This window comes from Periophthalmus magnuspinnatus, chromosome 8 (genome assembly GCF_009829125.3).
Source record: "Periophthalmus magnuspinnatus isolate fPerMag1 chromosome 8, fPerMag1.2.pri, whole genome shotgun sequence".
NCBI classification, from domain to species: domain Eukaryota; kingdom Metazoa; phylum Chordata; class Actinopteri; order Gobiiformes; family Gobiidae; genus Periophthalmus; species Periophthalmus magnuspinnatus.
This window is the reverse complement of record NC_047133.1, coordinates 9,185,409-9,206,700: the sequence shown is the minus strand read 5'-3', so window position 1 is coordinate 9,206,700 and position 21,292 is coordinate 9,185,409. Positions and strand designations below refer to the sequence as shown.

The window sequence follows — 21,292 nt, the reverse complement described above, 5'->3', positions numbered from 1 at the left end:
ATTTAAGCTGACAATAGGTTGGGTTCACACTATATTTTGATAACGTCATTATCTCAGTTGGTGATCAAGGGTCTATAACTCTATGGTAGGTTTACTATTTTTGAAAGGAATATCCAAAACAAAAATGCCCTAATGCTGAGTCAACATTTGTCTACACAAACTTGCAATATTAAACTAAAAAAAGGTCCTTTTAAATGACTGTTTGGAGTTGAATGATAGCACCACTTTCTAAGGATATTATGAAAAAAATATTTCACTTTCGTTTATTTATGCTCACTAACAAGACATTGAACTTTTTGCCAGTTTTTGTTTCATGTGGATAGGTCCAGTAATTACAGAGATCCACTGCCTGACCAAAAAGAAAGTTGCCACCCAAAAAAAAGGTCACACACTCTAATATTTCGTTGTAGCGCCTTTAGGTTTGATTATGGCACACATTCGCTGTGGCATTGTTTCGATTTCGTTTGTGCAATGTCACAAGATTTATTTCCATCCAGTGTTGTATACATTTTTCACCAAGATCTTGCATTGATGATGGTAGAGTCTGAAGGTCTGGCATTGTCATCTTAGAATATACCCGTGCCATCAGGGAAGAAAAAATTCATTGATGGAATCACCAGGTCATTCAGTATATTCAGGTAATAATCAGCTGACCTCATTCTTTGAGCACAGACTGTTGCTTAACCTAGATCTGACCATCTGGAGGAGGCTTGTACCTATTTGCTTAGTTAAATCCAGGTGGCGACTTTTTTTTGGCCAGGCAGTGTAGTAAACATAAACCATTTCAACAAATCAGCAGTCTGACAGTTAAACAGCAAATTCCACCACAGAGTTCTGACCTGTCTCCAGGTTCGGCTTAAACTATGGATATTCTAGATTGTTGCAATGAAACCAATTCGTTCTACTGTCTAAACAATTAGCTTTTTTGTTGTATCAAAATTGATATTGCTTTTGAATCTTTTGTGACAACACTATTACATGTCTTCTCTATTTCAATAGCATTTAAGTCTGTAACTTTTAGGACAAATACCTTATTGTAGTTGGATTTATTTAAAGTTTAGAATGTAAAAAATTATCAGTCCCATTATACGCCGTAGGCACGGACGGGGTTCGAACCCGCGATCTTCGGTTTACGAGACCGACGCCTTACCACTTGGCCACCGCGCCTGGTATTGCGTGTGGGACACTGTAAAAAATTAAAAACACGGTATCTTGTCACTAAAATATTCGTAGAAGATGTCTATCGTCCATTTACATAAAGTTAAATGGACATATCAATCTTTAATTATGCATATTACAAAGAATAAAGGTATGTTTTTATAATTTTGCTGTTCTGAGAAAGCAACACTCCAAAAAGCGTCTCTTTAGCTGTCCCTGTGTCCATGTAACCACAGACCTTGCTATTGTTCATACAAATACATAACAGAATGGTCTACTTCTACAGTCTAATCAGAAAAAGACTTACTTTTGTTAGATCGTTTACATAGACTGTATGATCGTTTATGATTTTTACAGCGCGGTTCCCACGCTTTCGCCGACACCCGGAAGTAGTAGCCGAACAGCGGAAATGCTCAGAACAGCTGCTCTGGGTCAGGGTGTAGGTACTCGAATGACAACATGATAAGCCCTATATTTCACTATCAGCGATTATCAAGATAATTTTGCCACTTCGGGCACGAGAATTACCTAATCTAATGTTGTAAGTAACCATTACAGACACAAATCAACACCAGATAGCTAAATTAATTGGCCGATGGTAAAAGTGCTAGCCTCAGTGAGACCAAATTTGGTAATCACTGTGTACAGTCTATATTTGAATATCTTTTTCATTTGACCTATGTTTGTTTATAATAATGTATTTGTTTGTGTTAGTTGTGTTTAAACGTGTTCTTTAGATATTGGTTTGGTTTAACTATGAATCAGAATTGATGGAAATCACTGTTGCTATAAAGTTTGTTAGTACACACTGTACATTTTAGCCAAATACTTTATGTGCCCTCGACTGTACGTGAGTAACCTGTTTGGTGAGTTACCATGTGTTACTTCTTTATTTTTATCCTAAGCTACTAAATATGTCAGAAAGAAAAAAATCCGGTGACACGCCTGTTTTGTATTCTGCAAGTGGCAACATTGGCTCTACATTTTTTAAAGGCCACTGCATAGTTTCATGCATCTGTTAAGAATATCCAAAATACATGATAAGTAATATTGACCAACTTTTTCCTTATCTTCCTACCCAATATGAATGAACAGTTTGGGGAATATGTCTTCATTTTGCAAAGACACACAAAAACAAAACACAAGATCAGAATTACTTTTATTCATCCCCAAGGAGAAATTATTTTAATAAGAGCCAACCAGCAGAAGAATATAGTTAGAAAATACATTTAAATATTAGTAACGTAAGAAAATAAGTACAATAAGTCTTATATCAACTAAAGACCCAATAAAATAAAGTAAACTTACATTTTATCTTAAATCATAAAAAAAGTAGTACCCTCATAAAGTATGAGATATGAACAGAACATTGCTCATAGTGAGACTTTGTCCAGTGAGACTTTTACACCACAGAGTACAAATGAGCTGCTAAACGAATGCAGCAAACACAGACATTTCAGTAGCATGTGTAAGTTTTGTAGTTTTATGTATAATAATATCCTACTAGTATGGGATATTAATTACTATGCAGTTATTGTATTTATATAGATATTACAGTTTTTTCCCACTCATGATTCAGTGTAAATGCCAATAATCTTTCCATCTTCTCCTCCAGTTTGTGACCTTTCCTCTCCCTCCATCATGCATATTGTGGTGGATGCGGTGTGGGCCTTGTGGAGCATTGGGGCTGGGGTCTACGACTACTTCCACACGAGCGCCATGGAGGAGCGCATTCACACACTTGAAAATGTACTGTCCATTCACCAGTTTGTGATTGCTGGTCTCTCCGCTGGCCTTATCATTATGATGACATATATTCTACTGAGAAAACACTAAGGCAGAGACATCTCCCATATGTTTCGCTTTTTTAGACCATAAAATGGGAGTGATGATGGGGAAATACATCCAACAATTTTTTTTTACGAAGCTAGAAGTTGTTGTGTATTTGTCTAACCTCTTGGCCACCGTGCAGTTCAATCCTAATCCACAATAAGATGAACTCTTTCCTGTTTCTGCTCATCATGTAAAGTCATGAAGATAACTTTGCACATTGACTGTCACTAAGCGTGAAGAAATGCCAGTTTGGATGTTGATGTTGGGGAGCAGTATGCACTCTTCCCTCACAGCTGGAAGGTTCTGGATTCGAGTCTGGGGGCAGTGTGGGGGCCTTTCTGAAGTTTGCATGTTCTCTCCGTGTCTGCGTAGGTTTCCTGTAGGCGCTCTGGTTTCTCAATAGTGACTGCCTACCTCCTGTTTCCAGAAGTAAATTTCCCATTCATTTTTTCCCATAGACTTTTCCAAAAAATATATATATAAATTAAAAACTTGAAAACTTGCTCACAGCTAATCAGCTCTGTGGTAATCAGTGACTGCAATTTCAGTTCTGCATTTTGCAGAATGTTGCATTTTAAATGTGCTTTTTGGAGCTAAAACAACTGCATTATGGATGTTGTTACCACATAGCTGGTTAGTCATTAAACTCTTAATATTTTAGTATTTCGAAAAGTCTATGGGACAATGAATGGGAAATTTACTTCCAGAACCAGAGCAGACTTCAAAGTGAGCGGGACTGTTGACCTCCATAGACTTTCCTTAAGAGCTAGGACTCCCCTTAAAATCTCAATGGGACTATCCTGGTCAAATGTAAAATAAATAAATCCATGTTGATTTGCAAACCTTTGAAATATACCTAAAATAAAAATATTGAATGGACATGGTACAAAATAATCAAAATAATCAATCTGGTTTTATATTAACTGTTTAATAAAAAAGTTGAGAGCCCAAATGATTAATCTTCTAAACATCGTGTAATATAATGAAAGCCAATGAAAATTATTAATTGCCAGCACAAAACATGTGAGAACTGATGAGAATGAATCCTACACTTTGTTTTATAGTTTCTTCTCCCAATGAAAACCTTATCTGCCCTGTTTCACTCCACTGGATAAATTTCACTGCTGATTACTATGAAAATTGTTGACTTAATGTATAGGTTTTGTCTGAACTTAATGAATTTAAATTATCATTTAATGTTGCGTTTTGTCATTGCATATAGAGCTGCTCTGTGAAATTCATATGTCTCAGTTTATTTGATAATAAAGGTACTGATGCTGTTTGGTGTTTTTAATGCCATGTGTGCACTACCATCTGTTTCAAATTAAGCCTTTTATCACAAGGGAAACCATTTGATGAATAAACCATGATTTTAACCCAATGCACCGTAGTGTTTTTGTGTAGATAAAATTATTATCTCTTCACTGTGTCAGTTATTTTGCTTGTCACAATATTTTCTTTTGAGTTTGTGTTCAATATGACAGAGGTAATCAATACTTTATGGAGCTGCATCCTTTTTCTCTTGGGATAGTAGTAATAGGTTAATGTTTGAGCTGTACAGGGTGGAATAATTTGATATATCTATGACTCATTATGGTTTTGCACATTGTACTTTGTAGTTCTATGTATTATTTTATGTATTTATTGCAGCTTTGAACGTGTACATTCACTTGGAAAAAAGCTTACTGGAATTCAGTAGTGGATCTGTACTTAAGTAAATGTTGTGAATACTTTTTACTTTTACTTCACTGAATTTGAGAGCATGAATTTGAGTTCATAGTTTGATCAAACTAAAATATACAAATAAAAGCAGGTAGAAAAAACAAACAAACTATTAATTAAATTGTTTCTCATCAACAAAATTCAGCACAAATCTTTATCAAAATCACCACATTTGAAGCTTTATTAGATTTCAAAATCTGTGTGAACTACTTTTATTTTTTACTGTACTAGTTTTTTATTTTATTTTTTAATTAATTAATTTATTTTTTGCTCTGGTTTTTGTACTTTAAGTGTCAAAACTGACTACTTCTTCCACCACTTTGCCTCCATTTAAAATATCAGAGGAATGGCCTTAAATATCATCGTTTATCACAATAAGAAACTTCAACTTCAAAACACAGACCTTAAAAACTGAAAACCTTCAGAATCAGAACATAATAAACAACTTACTATGGATATATTATGTCTTTCAACGTTATTTCATAGAGAAAAAGAAGAGTTAGGAAAAAAGCGCTGTGATTGGCTGTAGAGGACGAAGGCGGGATCTTTCAACAGAAATCACAAACTTTCAGCCAATCACGTCAGAGATACCGAAATCAAAGCGATAACAGTGGATAAAACCCTTTTAAAATAAAAGCATGCTGTTTTTATATTGATTATTTCATCGCATCTGTGATTGTTTCACAAGGTATAATTGAATTTCAGCTAATAACTAAAAAAATACAGTGTTTTATCTTTTATGAGCATGCAAAGTTAGCTTTCACAGTGTTTTTTTTAAAAAAAACGTTTTAAATAAAAGCCCTAAACCGGATACGCTGCTGTGTTTATGTAGCATTACAAAATACAATGTGCTAACAGGCGGTTTATAACTAAAACACATATTTTAGTTATCTGTTCACTTTAACAGCATTCGAGGACATTTATCGATATATATTATACTTATTGTTGCTGTGAATGTACAGGTTTATTTGATAATTAAAGAACCGGATAGCTGGATATGGGTCGCCGGTTAGCAAAGAGCGGTGGCTAAGCTAGCGGCGTGCTAAGGAAGTTAGCATGTGTGTTAGCAAGCCGGAGGATGGTTCGCCGGAGGATGGTTTCAATTTCCCGCATTTCAAACACTCTCTCCCGCTGCTGCCCGTGTTGTGCGTCCATTCAGAGGATTTAGATTCAGCCTATAAGCATTTGGATCAACGCTAAACTCCAAACAGTTACAAGTTAAGCACTTTTTGTACAATGAGGACATTTCTCATGAGCGGACGGGATTGTGGAAGCGTTGCTCTTTTGTTTTGACAAAGGAAGCCGAGTTTTTGTTTCGTGGTGTTTTTTTCTTTTTAATATTTAGAATTAATTTATTAGGATCAACGTTTAATGGCGCCACACAGACACTCTGGCTCCACGATGGGCTACGGTTCAGGAGGAAAAACGAATGGTTTGTACCCGCCGTCCTCCACCAACAAGAAGCCGAGCGTGCAGCAGATTCAAGCGGACCACGAGCTGTTCCTGCAGGCCTTCGAGAGTGAGACCCTCTTTTCACATTCACTCGGCACCGAGCAGTTCAGAGAATTATCCATTTTAGCTATAAATATACTTATACTCAAATATATAGAACGCAAACTTGTAAAGTGAGCATGTAGTGGACACATGTGTACTGTAAAACATCCAGTACCTTTGTGTGGAGATATGTTGCAACGTGTTATAAATTAAAGACAGGTGTATTATAATTGTTTATAATTACAGACAGCTAGCCCATTAGACTGTTTATTTAATAGATACTAATAAAAATCTATGTCAAATGCTCAAATCATTTCCATTTGAAGTAACTAAGTATTCAAATGACAGAAGCATTAAAACATTACTGCAAATTATATTTTTTACTGTTTTTTAATATATATATAAATATATTATTACTGTTATTGAAGCTATAAGCAACTTTGCAAAATCTAAAAGTGGCCTAGCTTAGTTCAAAATGTGATCCTTGTTCAATCAAAGAAAAGCTCAAAAGTATTATGTGCGTTATTACATATGACTTCATGTATTATTGTATTGTCATGTTAACTTTATGCATTATTTTAGCTGTAGTTTTTTTTGTTTTGTAGCTGTAGGCTTGTTTCTGCTGACTTGTTCCGGCTCACAGTGAATTCTTGTCATTCTTCAGTGTGTCTTGTGTCAACTTTCCCCACAGTCACTTCATTCAAAGATGAAAAAAAAACATCTAACAAATGATGATTACTAATTCTGTAACAGGCTGTAAACTCCCACAGAGCAGGAACAAGATTTAACATAATTTTCCAAAATGTGGTTTTGACAGTGTGCACAAAATTGAACAAGTTGACCACAGGGTTTGAATAAGATTATAGGGAGGGCAGTACATTTAGTTGTCAGTTGAAAGATTATGTTTTAGCTTTGTTTATATCTCTTGCACAGTGTTTACCATACGCAAGCTCCTTCAGGTGGTCCTTGGGCAGCTCTTTAGTTTGTGGGTTTACCTAATTTAGAGTTCATTTTATGCACTTTTTTGTTCTCTGGAAAAAAATTTCTTGCTTGAAACTACAATAGAAATAATGCAGTCCACTTTTAGACCTGGTTTAGGCCTAGATTAGACCTGGAATAATCCTTTTATAGACTTAACTAAGATCTGGTGGCCATATCTTTTCTTTGGTGGTACTTTGTCTGAAAAGTTTGAGACTTGCATATCCTGTAGTTCTAGTTGCGTAAACTAAAGATTACTCATTTTTGGTGATTGATTTGATGATTGGTTGGTTTTTAAGTTAAGTCAAATAAACAGATTACGATCAATGAGTATACACCATTGAAAGTAAGTAATCCAAGAGTCTCCGTTTGATTAGTAAATTGGATATACATTGGCGGCCACATTTCTGCCATTGTGCCCTAAGGCAGCTGTGTCATCAGAAGACTTTTATTGCCATAGTCTGTGAACACAGTTCACAAACTAGGAACTTGCTTCATGACTGTAGAGTGATTGAACAATGGAAAGTCAGTCATTTGAAGTAATGGTAGTTATTTGGGTTTTGAATACAGACTTTTTTGTACATCGGCTGTCGGCCTAAAATCTCCAACAGAGGCTGGTAATACATTTAGACCAGCCAGCTGTCTAAAGAATACGCCTAGAGCTTTAATTGAACATTTTACTACGAAGAGGGTACTGTACAAAATTGGAGTACACAGTTCTCAGTTAAGTTATTAATTTTGTAGTAAAATATGATTGTGGATGAGTTTTAGTAAATACAAAAATGACATAATTGGGGAAAAGCTATGAAAATCGGCCCCACATATCGGCAAAAAATTATCAGCAGATTCCTTTGCTTTTGTCATCGGTCATGGAAAAAAAAACAACGCATTGTTTGATTTTCAGTTATCAATCTAAATGATCCCACATTATCTATCTTCTTCTAGAGCCAACCCAGATCTACAGATTCCTTCGTACCAGGAACTTGATCGCTGTGAGTATTTCCTTTTTATTTTATTTTAGACTGTACTGTGCCCAGGCTCAAATATATCCTTTATCTTTCTTTACAGCCCATTTTCTTGCACCGCACGTTAACGTACATGTCCCACAGAAACTCGAGAAACAACACCAAAAGGTACAATTCAAGATTCACTTTTAGTAACTCTGAACATGTGAAACAAGTCTTCTAGCTGCAGCGGTAATAGTAGTAGTAGTAGACTGCATTGCGTGGGCAGAGTTGTGATTTAGTTTTTCGAGTAATGCCGAAAAGAGGGAGCCACTCTGTGTGTGAATGGTCATGTATGTTAATTGTTAGTTGTATGCTAATCAGTTTCAATTGCAGTGCTGTAGAGGTATTGGGGGGTGGTGATGGTGGTAGTAGTAGCAGTAGTAGTAGTGAGAATAGTAGTTATAATATTGCCTTTAGTACCATTTACTACAAGTAGTATAGTTGTGACGGTTGTATTAACAGTAGTAACCATGCTAGCATTTATTTTTTTGATAGGAGTTGTAGTAGTTGTAGTACTATGAGTAATACTAGTAGTTGGAGCTACTTGAAACTAATTGAAATATTTATTCAGAATGTATATACATGCATACATACACTATTACACAAAAATCTGAGAGGCATTTAATATAACATTCAACCACCTGAACAATGCACTTGAAACAGTTGTACACACGTACAACCTAAAGTAAAATGATTACTCTGGTCATTCACTGCTTTACCCTTCACACTCCTATCACTGTCATTACTATTACTGTACATTACATTACTGTAGCAAATAGCAGTTGTAATAGTTGTATAAATAGTGTCTCAGAGTACTGTTAGTTTGTGACTAAGTGACTTGAGATTTCAGTTGAACTGTTTTGCATAATGACTCAGGCTACAGAGCACGTGCTTCTTGAGATGTAGACTTTTGTGGGAGACTTTTCTGAATTTAAACATGAAGAAAATGGCAGACTGAATTTGGCCTGGAGGAGAGCCTCCTCCTGCTTGTTTCCATGGAAATGTTGTTCCTTTGGCTGTTATCTTCCACAGTATATCATAAAACTCGTCTATCTCCATGGAGACTTTTCTGAGTTATGCAGTTTACTTTCCATCTCTACAAAGTTGCATACTGTCACTTTAAATTAAAAAGTGCAAATGTGTTTGTATTTGTCCAGTAGATGTTTCTAGTACAAAAATGGCATTGTATCTATTGTCTCAGGAAAAACTGGAAGGTGAACGATTTTTTGTACAAAGTGGAGAAGACTCGAGGAGAACAGGAGACTCTGAGGTAGAGCTTATTGTTTATTCAAATTTAGACTCTGCAGTAAACTAAACTAGACCCACTCTTTTGTAAATGATAATTGTCTTTAATATTTTCTTTTTGCCCACAGTCTAAACTCCAACCTGCAGCTCACCTTCACTGGATTTTTCCATAAAACAGGTATAGACTATACCACGGTATTTGTATGAACTGAAGGGTAAAATATCAAATAAATAAAACAACTGGATATACAGGGTGTCCATAAAGTTTCTTTACATAAAAAAAATACAAAGGCAATTGATAAGATATATTAATGAGACTTGTTCTATTTTTTTTTTTACCTCATTTAATACACCTCAATATGGGTATGTATTGTCTCTGACACTGGATCTGATGACCCGACCTGTTGAGCTGCACTGAAACGTTTGTTTATTATTGTATTGTACTGCTCAATGTGCTTAAATTGTTGATTGATCTATTTTATCTTTTAAGCAATAATCTTGGTTTCTTGATGATAATACAAGAAGCAAAAAGTACTGTTTGTTGTACTTGCGCTTTTAGTACATCAGAGGAGAGAATTGGGTGGCATGAAAACATTTTTGTTGATTTGCTTTTGCAGGACGATCGTGTCAGGACAGTGAGAACGAACAGAACACTGTATCTTTGGAGGTGCTTCTCGTTAAAGTCTGCCACAAAAAGAGAAAGGTAATACTTCAAAACTAATTATTTGTGAATTTTACAAACTTTGTAAGGAAGGATTGGTGACAGAAGATGGTGTATTTGGACTTGCAGAGGAAGGAGAGTGAATATAAAGTTAGAACTTAGATATTAAGTTTGGAATTGCCAGGAATCAGGAGGGCTGAAAAAAAAAACCAAAGCGATTTTTGGATGTAGTGAAACAAGACATGATGTTGGTTGATTTGTGAGAGAGAGATGGAGGGTCAGATTGAGCAGAGGATGCAGAGAGGGTTAGATGGAGCAGAGGATTCACTTTGAATACAAACCCAGGACTAATCTTTACCATCTTCTTATCTTATCTTATCTTATCTTCTTATGTCTACTTTCAGGATGTGAGTTGTCCAGTAAAGCACTTCCCAGCAGGTAAAAAGTCTGTCCCCCTGAATCCAGACTGTGGGGTGCAGAGCCGTCAGACCGGAGCCTCTCTTATGGTCCCCAGCTCAGAGTTTGAACCCACAAACCAGCACACAGTCAAGTCCTACTCCCTGCTCTTCAGAGTCTGCTGCCCTGGATTCAGACCGGCCCAGAACCACAGCCTGACCAACGGGGACGCCCTCCACAGCAGAGGTCAGCACACAATGGAGAGAGTTATGTTGGTGTTACTAATGCTATTATCTGGCATTTTAATAGAACATTCATTGGAGTGAAGTGCAATTGCTGTAATGTGTCATATGTCCTCTCTCATTATAAACATGGATTAAATTACATAGAACACACTTAAGTTATTGTTTTAATATACTACTCTGATCAGATCTTTCACACCACTCTGAGCAGCTGAGACCAATGATTTATGGTTTAATACATGATGGATAGATAACAATTTTTGAGGGTCAGTATTTATTTTATGCATCTTTTCCTTGCTTTCCTTTTGTTATTTTATGGTAATGCAATAAGCTGTAGAAGTTGAATTAATAACTTCTATGACTGTAAACTCATTACTAAAGTGTCTGATATTTATTTATTGCAGGTAATTTTAGCAATATTGTACATTTAGAATAGTTTTTTTTTTTTTGGGGGGGGGGGGGGGAGCCACTTTAGGGTTATTGTGCCAGATGCCTACATTAGTTTCAGTGTTATCGTTTATTGTCTATTTTTACTTGAGCAATATTTCACACTTTAAAATGTGTTGTCGTGACAGGCCTACTGCGCACATTATATCATTTGCCTGCAAGGCTGCACAGTAGGGTATTAAAGGTCTTATGTTATGCAAAATTAATTCTTGTGAGTGTTTAGCCAAGTTAGATTGTTGTTGCCTCCTCAAAAAAAAAAAACCTGGTGTTGTTTTTTGTTTCATTCACACGTTTAAGTAACCCTTTATTATTAGACTATATCTCCAAAGCTCAAAATGCTCTGTTCAACCTTGTAATGTCACGAAATAGTAATTTTCTTAGCGACTTTTTCCTTTTAGTTCAGCAGAGATGGGCAATTCCAGGGACTTTTTAAACTTCCGTATTTATTTATTTTTTGTCAATTATAGGTCAACTTATTACAAAAAAAAATGACAAATGAAAAATATGCTTTCTTAGTGTCAGTGGGTTCATCTCTCAGCAGACTGGACCTGTAACTTGGACTGGTATGGTAGCATCACTTGCTTGTCACTGGAGAAGTTAAAGCCATACTGTGGAACATTTCGAGCATTTCAACCAAAGCAATAAATTCTCTTGGAAATGAGCTGGTGGAAACAAGTTACATAGCGCACCTTTTAAATAAAATCTTAGAATTTTTAAATCTGTGGTTAAATAAATAATCATTGTATACTATTCCTACGATATCACAAACAATATTGGACAGTATTCAGGCTGTACAAGCAGGGAAAATAACATAGTAGTAGTAAAGTTGTGTGTGTTTCAGATTTCTCAGAGGAAACGCTGAACAGGAAGCGGAGGAGCTCTTCTCTCAAAGATGAGACAGAGACGACTTTCGTGGCACAGATGACGGTTTTTGATAAAAACAGGTAAAACTAAGACTCTAATTTCAGTTCAAAATGTTAATTATGCACAGTAGTTTTGGTCATCACCACCATCCAAAACATAAACAACATTTACAAGAGCATATATTCAAATAGAAGTGATTATCTTGGTTTAATTTTATAAATGTAATATTTTTCTTTAAGGAGGCTGCAGCTTCTGGATGGAGAGTATGAGGTGTCTCTGCAGGAGGTGGAGGACAGTCCCATTGGCAAAAAGAGGGCAACATGGGAGACCACGGTGGATGGAAGAGTGCGTATTGGGAATTTATAATTCCATTATGTATCATTATGTAGAAAAAACATTAAATTACTCTTAACTTATATTTTAAAAAATCTATATTCAGATTATTAAAGTATACACCCCTTGCTTTGATGAAAAATATTTAGTTATTATGCAAAGCTTTAAGCCATGTTAGAATATTGTAACCTTGATTTGTGTTTTGTTTCATTCACATATGTTTGAGTAACCCCTTATTATTGGTTTGCCTATTACTCTAAAGCTCCAAATGCTCTGTTCCACCTTGTGATGTCATGTTGTGGTAGCTTTCAAGTTAACAGTGACCTTTTACCTTTCATTTAATAGAGATTGGCAATTCCAGGGCTGAAATCATCCAAGTGATTGTATGCATCTAAAATGTAGAAAGTAGCAAAAATATATTTAAAAAAACATTAAATGAGAGGTGTGTCCAAACTTTTGACTGGTAGTGTATGTAGAGAAATTGAAAATCTGATATGCTCTCTTAATTGACCATAGATATGTTTTAAGTATTATAGGCTGAAGTATTCTAGTCCTCCTTTAGCTACTAAACCTGGAATAAACCACAACTAGAGCAGTACTAAAGGACTAAAATGGGCTCTAATCCAGAGCAACCCAGTGTGAACGCAGTCGTAGATTTGGTTTAGACCAGGTTTAATGTTTGACCAATTAATTTTCTGAAAATGTTACACAACCAGCAGGAGCTGGTCAGCTGACCTAGGGGCTCTGGAGTATAGGGCTGCTGTAACTCCCTCAAATAAAGAGGGTCCATAGAGTGCAGACATTCAAACAAACAATTCTTTCACCATCCTCGGGGATAAGTGGAGTAGAGTCTACCAATTGAACTACTGCAGATTTAGGCTGCATTCACACTTTTTGGTTTAGTCCAGGTTTACTTCCGGGTATAGTCCGAGTTTATCCCAATTTTGATACGTGTGTGCAAAAGTGAATACAGCCCTGATGAGTTCTTGATGTATGCAATTTTTTACAAATTGATCATTTAAAGTTTAGACCTATTTTTACTTTTGAAACACCTGTTAAAGCTGGCACTATGAAGCCAAATACTTGAAATGTTTGAATTATTGGTCTTATTTCAAGGATTGGACTCACCTAACCTAACCTATTCCTGATGTTTTCCTTTACAGCGATTGCCTCCATTTGAAAACTTCTCCCAAGGTCCCACTCTTCAGTTCACTCTCCGCTGGACCAGTGACAGTTCAGAGACCCCCTCCGCCCCCACCACAAAACCTCTGTCCACCCGGAACACCGACACCAACCAGGAAGTTAACCAGGAAGTCAACCAGGAAGTTAACTCTGACGTCAACCAGGAAACAAGGACGATAGCATCACCTACACAAGGTAAAAATCATGTGGTGGTTTTACAATAAAAGGTTCATCAGTTAGTATCTACTTTTGTAATTAGAAAATAATACGTCATACTTCCACACACATCAAAATTAGGACTATACTTGGATCTAATCCAAGACCAAACCAAGTCTAGTTCAGAACTAGACAGGGCTCCAACCAGGACTATAACTAAACAGAGTACAGACATATATTTTTGGACAAATCGCAACTAACCAAGTTTGCAAACTCATTATTGACCTTTGTGTCTTTCAATCATTTCTGAAACATTTCAAGTATGTAAATTATTAAATGTATGTATTACCTTTTCTTGTTTTCAGCTGTTAAAGAGTCTGTAAACATGGATGTACAAATGAAAAAAGAGCCCGTCTTGTCTGAACCACGACAGAAACTCCGCATCTTCTACCAGGTAAGAGGAACTTGGGAGGGAGGAAGAGGGGTACATGGAAAGCCAGAATGTTATTGGAAACACAAATCCAACTATGATTCTTGTCCAAAAACACATTGTTGATATAAATGTTTTGTCTGTGTTCAGTTCCAGTACAACCACAACACCCGTCAGCAGACCGAGGCCAGAGACGACCTGCACTGCCCCTGGTGCACCATCAACTGTAGGAAACTCTACAGCCTCCTCAAACACCTCAAACTGTCGCACTCACGTTTCATCTTCAACTATGTGGTGAGGGATTATACTACTACTACTAATACTACAACTATAACTACTACCACTACTATGCTTCATATTCAACTACTATACTACTACTACTGGTGTTACTGCTATCACTACTACTACTTCTACTATGCCTAATCTTCATCTATGTGGTGAGGCCTTCTAATAATAATATACCAGTATAAAATAAAGTGCAAATGTGTTACACTTTATAAATGAGTAAAGCCTCAAAGTGCTTCAGGAGGGTCTCAAAAGTAGATTTAAAAAGCTTGCAATAGAGAGTGCTGCTAAGGGTAATTATGGCCAATTCACCAGGAAGCCTTAGGGTCAAGAAAAATTTATCTGAGGGCCACATTTAATCCCCTCGCCATAGGTTGGACATGCGTGGACTGCACTGTAATTTTTTTTTTCGTTCACTCCACACTTTGTAAGCTACTTCTGCACAACTGTTCCAGACAACACTGAAGCGTGGGTCAAATACTGAAGACAAATTAACCTTATTCTACTACTTGCTTCTATTACTACTTATACATGTATTAAAAAAATGTCTCTTTTAATGTTTAACATACAAAACTATTGAAAGCTACCAACTGAATAAAAATATCACTGTTAAATTGTGAAGCAGTGATTTCTTGAGCCCTGTTCTTCACTGTTCCTGTCTCTCCTCAGCCTCACCCTAAAGGCGCTCGGATCGAGGTCTCCATAAACGACTGTTACGACGGCTCTTACGCTGGAAACCCTCAGGACATGCACAGCCAGCCCGGGTTTGCCTTCAGCAGGAACGGGCCGGTCAAACGCACCGCGGTCACTCACTTTCTCGTCTGCAGGTCTGAATACCCTGCTTAGCACAATACAGTTTTATTGTAGAATTTTAGGCAGGGGTGATTCTTAGAGTTCTGTCCTTTTGGTGGTCTTCAGTTGCCTGTCAAATCCTGGCTTCACTCATTGATTCTGCAGAAATCTGCACTAATCTCCTGTGATATTTTTTCACTTAATTTTCTCCAACATGGACGGACCATGTGTGTCCCTGATTGGCTAATCCACCTGTCAATCACGCCCATTTGAAAATAATAGATACTATGACTAACTAGGCCTGTCACAATAACACATTTTGAAGAGCGATATGTTTCTGAAGTAAATATAGAAAAGATAATACTGTATTGAAACCAAACCATAAGCAGAATTACCGGTATCCCCATAAAAGTATTCTACATGTACAGTGTTGTTAAAAAAATATGAATTTTAAGAAATAAATGGGCGAATGCAACACTTATGTAATTACTTTGTATCTATAATGAGTCCTAGAAGTTCATAACTCAACTGTCTACAGCTCAAATCTCATAGTAGTACAGAAAAATAGCCAACATTTTCCACTAACACCCAATAAGTACCCATGATAAATATTGACCCCAAAAAATTATTGTTCCTCATATCACATACTGAAAGATAAGTTGATATAGTAAAAGTTTGCCAGCTGATCCCTCCTTTAGGTTTAGGTTTATGTGTCAAAGGCATAAGTTAGTTTCAATATTATCATTCATCGTGCTCATTTTTAGTCAGTTTAATTTTACGGGGACAGGCCTTTCTACATAAGGCCTACATTTAGTTTTGACCTCACGAGTTTAACTGTGTTCCAGGCCTCGACGGTTAAAGCCGAGTCTTTCCGAGTTCCTGGAGTCTGAGGACGGAGAGCGAGACCAGACCAGGACCTACATCAGCGGACACAACAGGCTGTACTTCCACAGTGACTGCTGTATGCCGCTCCGAGCTCAGGAAATGGACCGGGACAGTGAGGACGAGAGAGACCCTGACTGGCTCAAGGAGAAGACCATTAAGGTACAGCAATGTTTAGGCCCGTTTTAATCCTGTTCAAGCTGAAACCATAGACTGTGTATATGAATGGACATAGCTAACCTGTCAGCCACTGCGTTCAAAAGTGGAAGCGAGCATGGGCGCACTTCTGGCTCCATTGACTCTGGCTCCAATTCACTTTATCTTGAAAAAGTCTCTCTCTATAACTGCTGCTGTCAGTCTCGTCATTTTGGTCTTAGTATTTTTATTTCGCTATTGTGTCCATAAATCAAGATATGAACATTAATAACAGATAACTCAGGCGTCGTCCTTTCCCGATGTTGCTCCCGTAAGCTTGAGCAACAGGTTTGACTGACAGCGTTGCACTCCACTTGTTTATACAGGCTGTGGTTGAAACCTGATTCATGGTTTAGGCGTAGAAAAGAGTATTTGAGAGACACAGACTGGCTCACAATATGTGGCCACCTCCATCACTCGGGACTATGTGGAATAGGGATTGTCCACTATGTTTTTTGTTTTTTTTGCACTGATAGAGATCTGGTGTTTGTATTGCTGTTGTGGCTAATAATCAATATTTGCTGATACTGATATTCAGCTTTTGAAATCTACAGTACAGACCAAATTTATTTAAGTTACATGAATTTGAAAACTTCACTATAACTTATCCATGTTGTGAAACTAATAACAAAATGCATTTTCTGGGATTTACAGTAATATTTTCACACAAACCGGGCCAGTGCTTAAAAAATACCTGTGGCAAATTCCATCTAAATTCTCAATTTGGGACCGATCAGATATCAGAGATCACTAATATAACATCCCTAATGTGGACACAGTTATTTTGTTGCCCATTTGACAGTTTTCTATCTTTTTGTATCTCTATTGTGATCTTGACTCCAAAGTTATTCACATAATGAGGTTGGCAACTTTTGAGGAGCTATGTTTTTTTTTTTCTTGAGGCGGTCTGGACTAGTATTTGAACATTGAATACTAATATCCTAACTGATAATCTGGTTCTTATGCATAAACCAACAAGATTTTGTTTTGCAGCAAATTGAAGACTTCACGGACGTCAATGAAGGAGAGAAAGAGATCATGAAGCTCTGGAACCTCCACGTTATGAAACACGGGTCAGTGAACACAAGAATTATAACATTAGGAATTTGTTATCTACCAAACCTTTCACAGCTTTTTGGTTAATAAACTACAACAGTAATAATAATACTCTTACCGCTTATGTTGATTCCAGGTTTATCGCAGACAACCAGATGAACACAGCGTGCCTTCTGTTCGCCGATCTCCACGGGTCGTACATCGTCCAGAACGATTTGTGCCGAAACTTCCTCCTTCACCTGGTCAGCATGCACGACTTCAACCTCATCACCACGGCAACAATCGACATCGCCATGTCCAAACTCCGGGACATTCAGAAACTGCAAAAACCTAAACTGGATCGGAGTAACAACACAGAGGAGGAAGAGGAGGAGGAGGAGGAAGAGGACTGGGAGACTGCCGCCGAATCACAACCGGATAATGAGTCGGATGAATTCAAAAACTGCTCGGATGCGATGAACGGAGCCGAGGCGGAAGACGAGAGATGAAGATATAGAGGAAAAAAAACTTGAACTGTAACTTGTAAAACTTGAATATTTGAATGTTAAATGCTCTGCCTTAAAACGAGTGGAATTACATGGAAAAGAGTGGCACGGTTATAACGTTTTGTTTAATTGTGAAAAAATATGTTTGGTCCTTTTAGTATGGTCATCTTAAAATGTGAGTAAGATCCTCTAGGTGACTAAGATCTAGAGAAGGTCGTAGGGCTGAGGTTGACTAAACACTTGGCCTATTAATCAATTTGTTGACTAAAAAGGAGGTGTGACAGAAGCTCTCTAAACTATTCTGTATGTCTGTGTATCTGACCCAAACTGCACTCTCAAGACTACGCCTGCAGGGGGAGTTCATGCAAAAAGAACTATTCGTGCAGAAAAAAAGTACCAGGACACAACATATTTATATAAAAACAAATTAAACTTGTCAATCATGAGTTTAATCTTGAATATAAAAGCCAAACAATACTAAAACTGCAGCTAACTCGTTCACTCAATAAACTTTCTGCTGTTGGTGGTTATTTGGATTCTTATGATCTAAATAACCGAACTAAAAGACTAAATGACTAAACGACTGCGGGATGACGGTGGCTCAGTGTTTAGAGCAGTGGTCCCTCAATCACAAAGGTCAGAGGATCGATTATTGCTCGGACCAAGTTCTGTTGTTGCGTCCTTTGTCAAGACATTTCTCCCAACTTGCTTAGTATGAAAGTTTTGTGCGAGTGTTGGTGCTGGTCAAAGGGTCCGATGGCGCAGATTGGCAGCCTCTCTTCTGTTACTCTGCCTCAACTGTGTCTGCAAATATTAGCTTACAATCACTGAATGTGGAGTGAATGCATAGTTATTATAGTGGAGCACTTTGAGAGGCATTACAAGTATAAGGCAATACTATTATTATTATTATAACAGCCCTAGAAGGTTGCAATCACTGCTAAATCAACTTATACACTGAAGAAAGTCAACACATCTTGGTTTTCTACTACTCAAAAACAAGTCGAAAGTTGTCAGATTTTCAAACAGCGAAAGGAGGAAGTACGAGCTGAAATCTGTCTAAACAAATCCTTGCTATGGGGGAAATCAAAGTGTACTCAAGAGAAAAGTTAGGTAGTGTTAATACGATACTAAAAATTTGATACTGAGGAATAGCCTTGATACTCGATACCGATTCTGATACCATAATGATAATCAAAAACTCTTTCTTTAGACAATAGAATGTTATTTTGAACAAATCTTAGTACTTTCTTTTATATTCCCATGTGGCCTTATATCTGTGTAATCCCTCAGTGTCCAGTAGGTTCCATAGTGGTCCATGGGCGTATACTAGTCTATGTGTCTTATACTTGTTCTGATACAGCTCAAGATCTTTCTAAAGCTATTCAGGAAAGGTTCATTTCTATCCTGTGAATGGGACTTTTTTTTAGTATCGATACCTGCTCAGTTTAGACGATACTAGTTGTAGTATCGATGTAACCTTATAAATGATGTAAATGATCATAATCGTGCCACTCGGATCCATTTAAGATTCGCTCCACGTCTTGACCAAGAACTGTAAATATAAAGGACTAGATTTTTTCATTCATTGTTGCGCATAGATCTAGAAACCAAAGTTGTTTTTTTTCAACCAACTTCCAAATTTCTACTTATTTATAATGGTGACACCCATCTCCCATCAAATCAAGTTTTTTTTTTGCTATTAATTTCAATCCATACCTCCAATTTTCCAGTTTCAAGAGGTGGAACTGTCAACTTGAAACTTTGTAGAACTCTGTTGCACCAATTTGTTATATTTTGATTCATACCACTTTGTGAAATTCAGTACAACGTTTTGAAATTTTAGTTTTGCAAATATTAAATACATCGTTTTGGTTTTAACTGAAGCTGAAGGTCTAAAGGGTCCATATTACGCTATTTTCTGATCTCTGTTATGTTTCCTCATCACAAACATACCTGGAGTTGTATTTTGTTTCATTCACACATGTTTAACTCACAAACCCTACATGTATTATATTTAGGCTGTGTTCTTCTCTCAAACAGAAAACACTCTGTTCCACCTTGTGATGTCATGTGGTAATACAGGAAATGCTTCACTGTGTTTTCAAACTCCATACACCTTCACTACAATCATTTGGTTAATTTCAGCCCTGGAATTTCCAATCTCTACTCAACTAAATGTAAAAGGCAGCTGTTAACTTGAAACCTATTGCTTCGTGACATTGCAAGATGGAGTATTTTGAGCTTTGGAGATGTAGACAGACCAACAATACAGGTTCACTTAAATGTGTGAATGAAGCAAAATCTAAACTGGACAAGACGTTGTAGGAATGAAGACATTTGGCTGCTCATCCAAGCTGCTTCTTCACTTCTGGTCAGATTACAGGTGGACACTGCCTTATATCTGTCTGAAGGGAGCAGATATGTATCAGTGAAACAAAAAAATCCATGTATGTTTTTGACAAGGTAACACCAATTTAACTTTGCTTAAAGCTCTCAAGAGTCCATTTTGTGTAATATAGGACCTTTAAGCACAATTGGGTTTTTTTTGTTTTTTTTTCAGGCAGCAACATTTTCTCTCGATGCTGGATATTTTTGGTAATTATTGCTGTAAAAAATACAAAAATGTGACATGTTTAAATGTAAACAGTCAGCCATTAAAGTCTAAAAACTACTTGTAAATTGTTGCTTTAAATTTATAGATAGATGTATTTGTATGTTAACAGGATAGAGTAGGTTTTGTTAAAGCTTTGCTAAATTTATTATATGAGTTACTGTGGTTACTGTATTGACTCACAAACCTGAAGTTTACAGTCCATATGGCACGTTAGACAACTAATTTCTATATAACATGATTATATTTAGTTTCAGAAAAAAAATAGGCAAGATAAAGTGTAAAGTTAAGCATTTTATTTCTTTTTTTTTTTTTTTTTTTTGTAAGAGAGTGGTTTTATGTCTTCCTTCTGAAGAATTTTCCAGTGTGAGGAAAAACACGTCGTCTTCTGTCTTATTGTGTTCCTAACGGCAGGATCTGGTACATCACTTGTCCATTGAAAATCCCAATCTGTCGGATGCGGGACTCTGGGATGAGCACGGGATAAGGGAAGTTTCCTGGATAAGGCTGCTGTGGCACATGATGCTGGTGAAGAGGACACCGCCACGATGTTGGATGATTTCTCATTATGTTGGCTTGACTCTGCGCCGGATTCTGATAGACCAATGGCTGTGGACGTTGTGGACTTGCATCTACACCCATTGAATAAGACATGACTTGTTGGTTGCAGTAGACGATCGGAATGGACGGGGGTTGTGTTGAAGCAAGTGGTGGTTGAAGCTGGTTCACGTTTGACTCAGGAGCTTGCGGAGGGACCAGTGGCAGTGGATTTTGTTGGTTTGGCTGTTTATGACGGCTCAGTGGCTGCAGGCCTTGTTGATTTTGTGGATTTTCT

The 21,292-nt window shown here is 37.0% G+C and overlaps 1 protein-coding gene and 1 non-coding gene across 2 annotated transcripts; one reads left to right on the top strand and one right to left on the bottom strand.

The window, feature by feature from the left end:
- Positions 1–1,095: 1,095 nt before the first annotated feature.
- Positions 1,096–1,167, bottom strand: trnat-cgu (transfer RNA threonine (anticodon CGU)). Its single transcript has one exon. It is a non-coding gene; the product is annotated as a tRNA-Thr (tRNA).
- Positions 1,168–5,630: 4,463 nt separating this feature from the next.
- Positions 5,631–20,521, top strand: LOC117375201 (polycomb protein suz12-B-like). Its single transcript, XM_033971469.2, has 16 exons — positions 5,631–6,232; positions 8,131–8,177; positions 8,254–8,318; positions 9,394–9,462; positions 9,566–9,615; positions 10,055–10,140; positions 10,503–10,740; positions 12,025–12,127; positions 12,287–12,392; positions 13,544–13,757; positions 14,084–14,172; positions 14,299–14,442; positions 15,103–15,260; positions 16,071–16,269; positions 17,296–17,375; positions 17,495–20,521. The coding sequence occupies exons 1-16, from the start codon at positions 6,085–6,087 to the stop codon at positions 17,844–17,846; spliced, it is 2,148 nt and encodes a 715-aa protein (XP_033827360.1). The 5' UTR covers positions 5,631–6,084; the 3' UTR covers positions 17,847–20,521.
- The last annotated feature ends 771 nt before the right edge of the window (positions 20,522–21,292 follow it).

Bases quoted from the DNA above. Each gene is read 5' to 3' on its own strand.
- LOC117375201 (XM_033971469.2), top strand. From the start codon at position 6,085: ATGGCGCCACACAGACACTCTGGCTCCACGATGGGCTACGGTTCAGGA. The intron at 16,270-17,295 runs GTACAGCAATGT...TTTGTTTTGCAG, and splicing joins TCAAGGAGAAGACCATTAAG to CAAATTGAAGACTTCACGGA. The intron at 17,376-17,494 runs GTCAGTGAACAC...TGTTGATTCCAG, and splicing joins CTCCACGTTATGAAACACGG to GTTTATCGCAGACAACCAGA.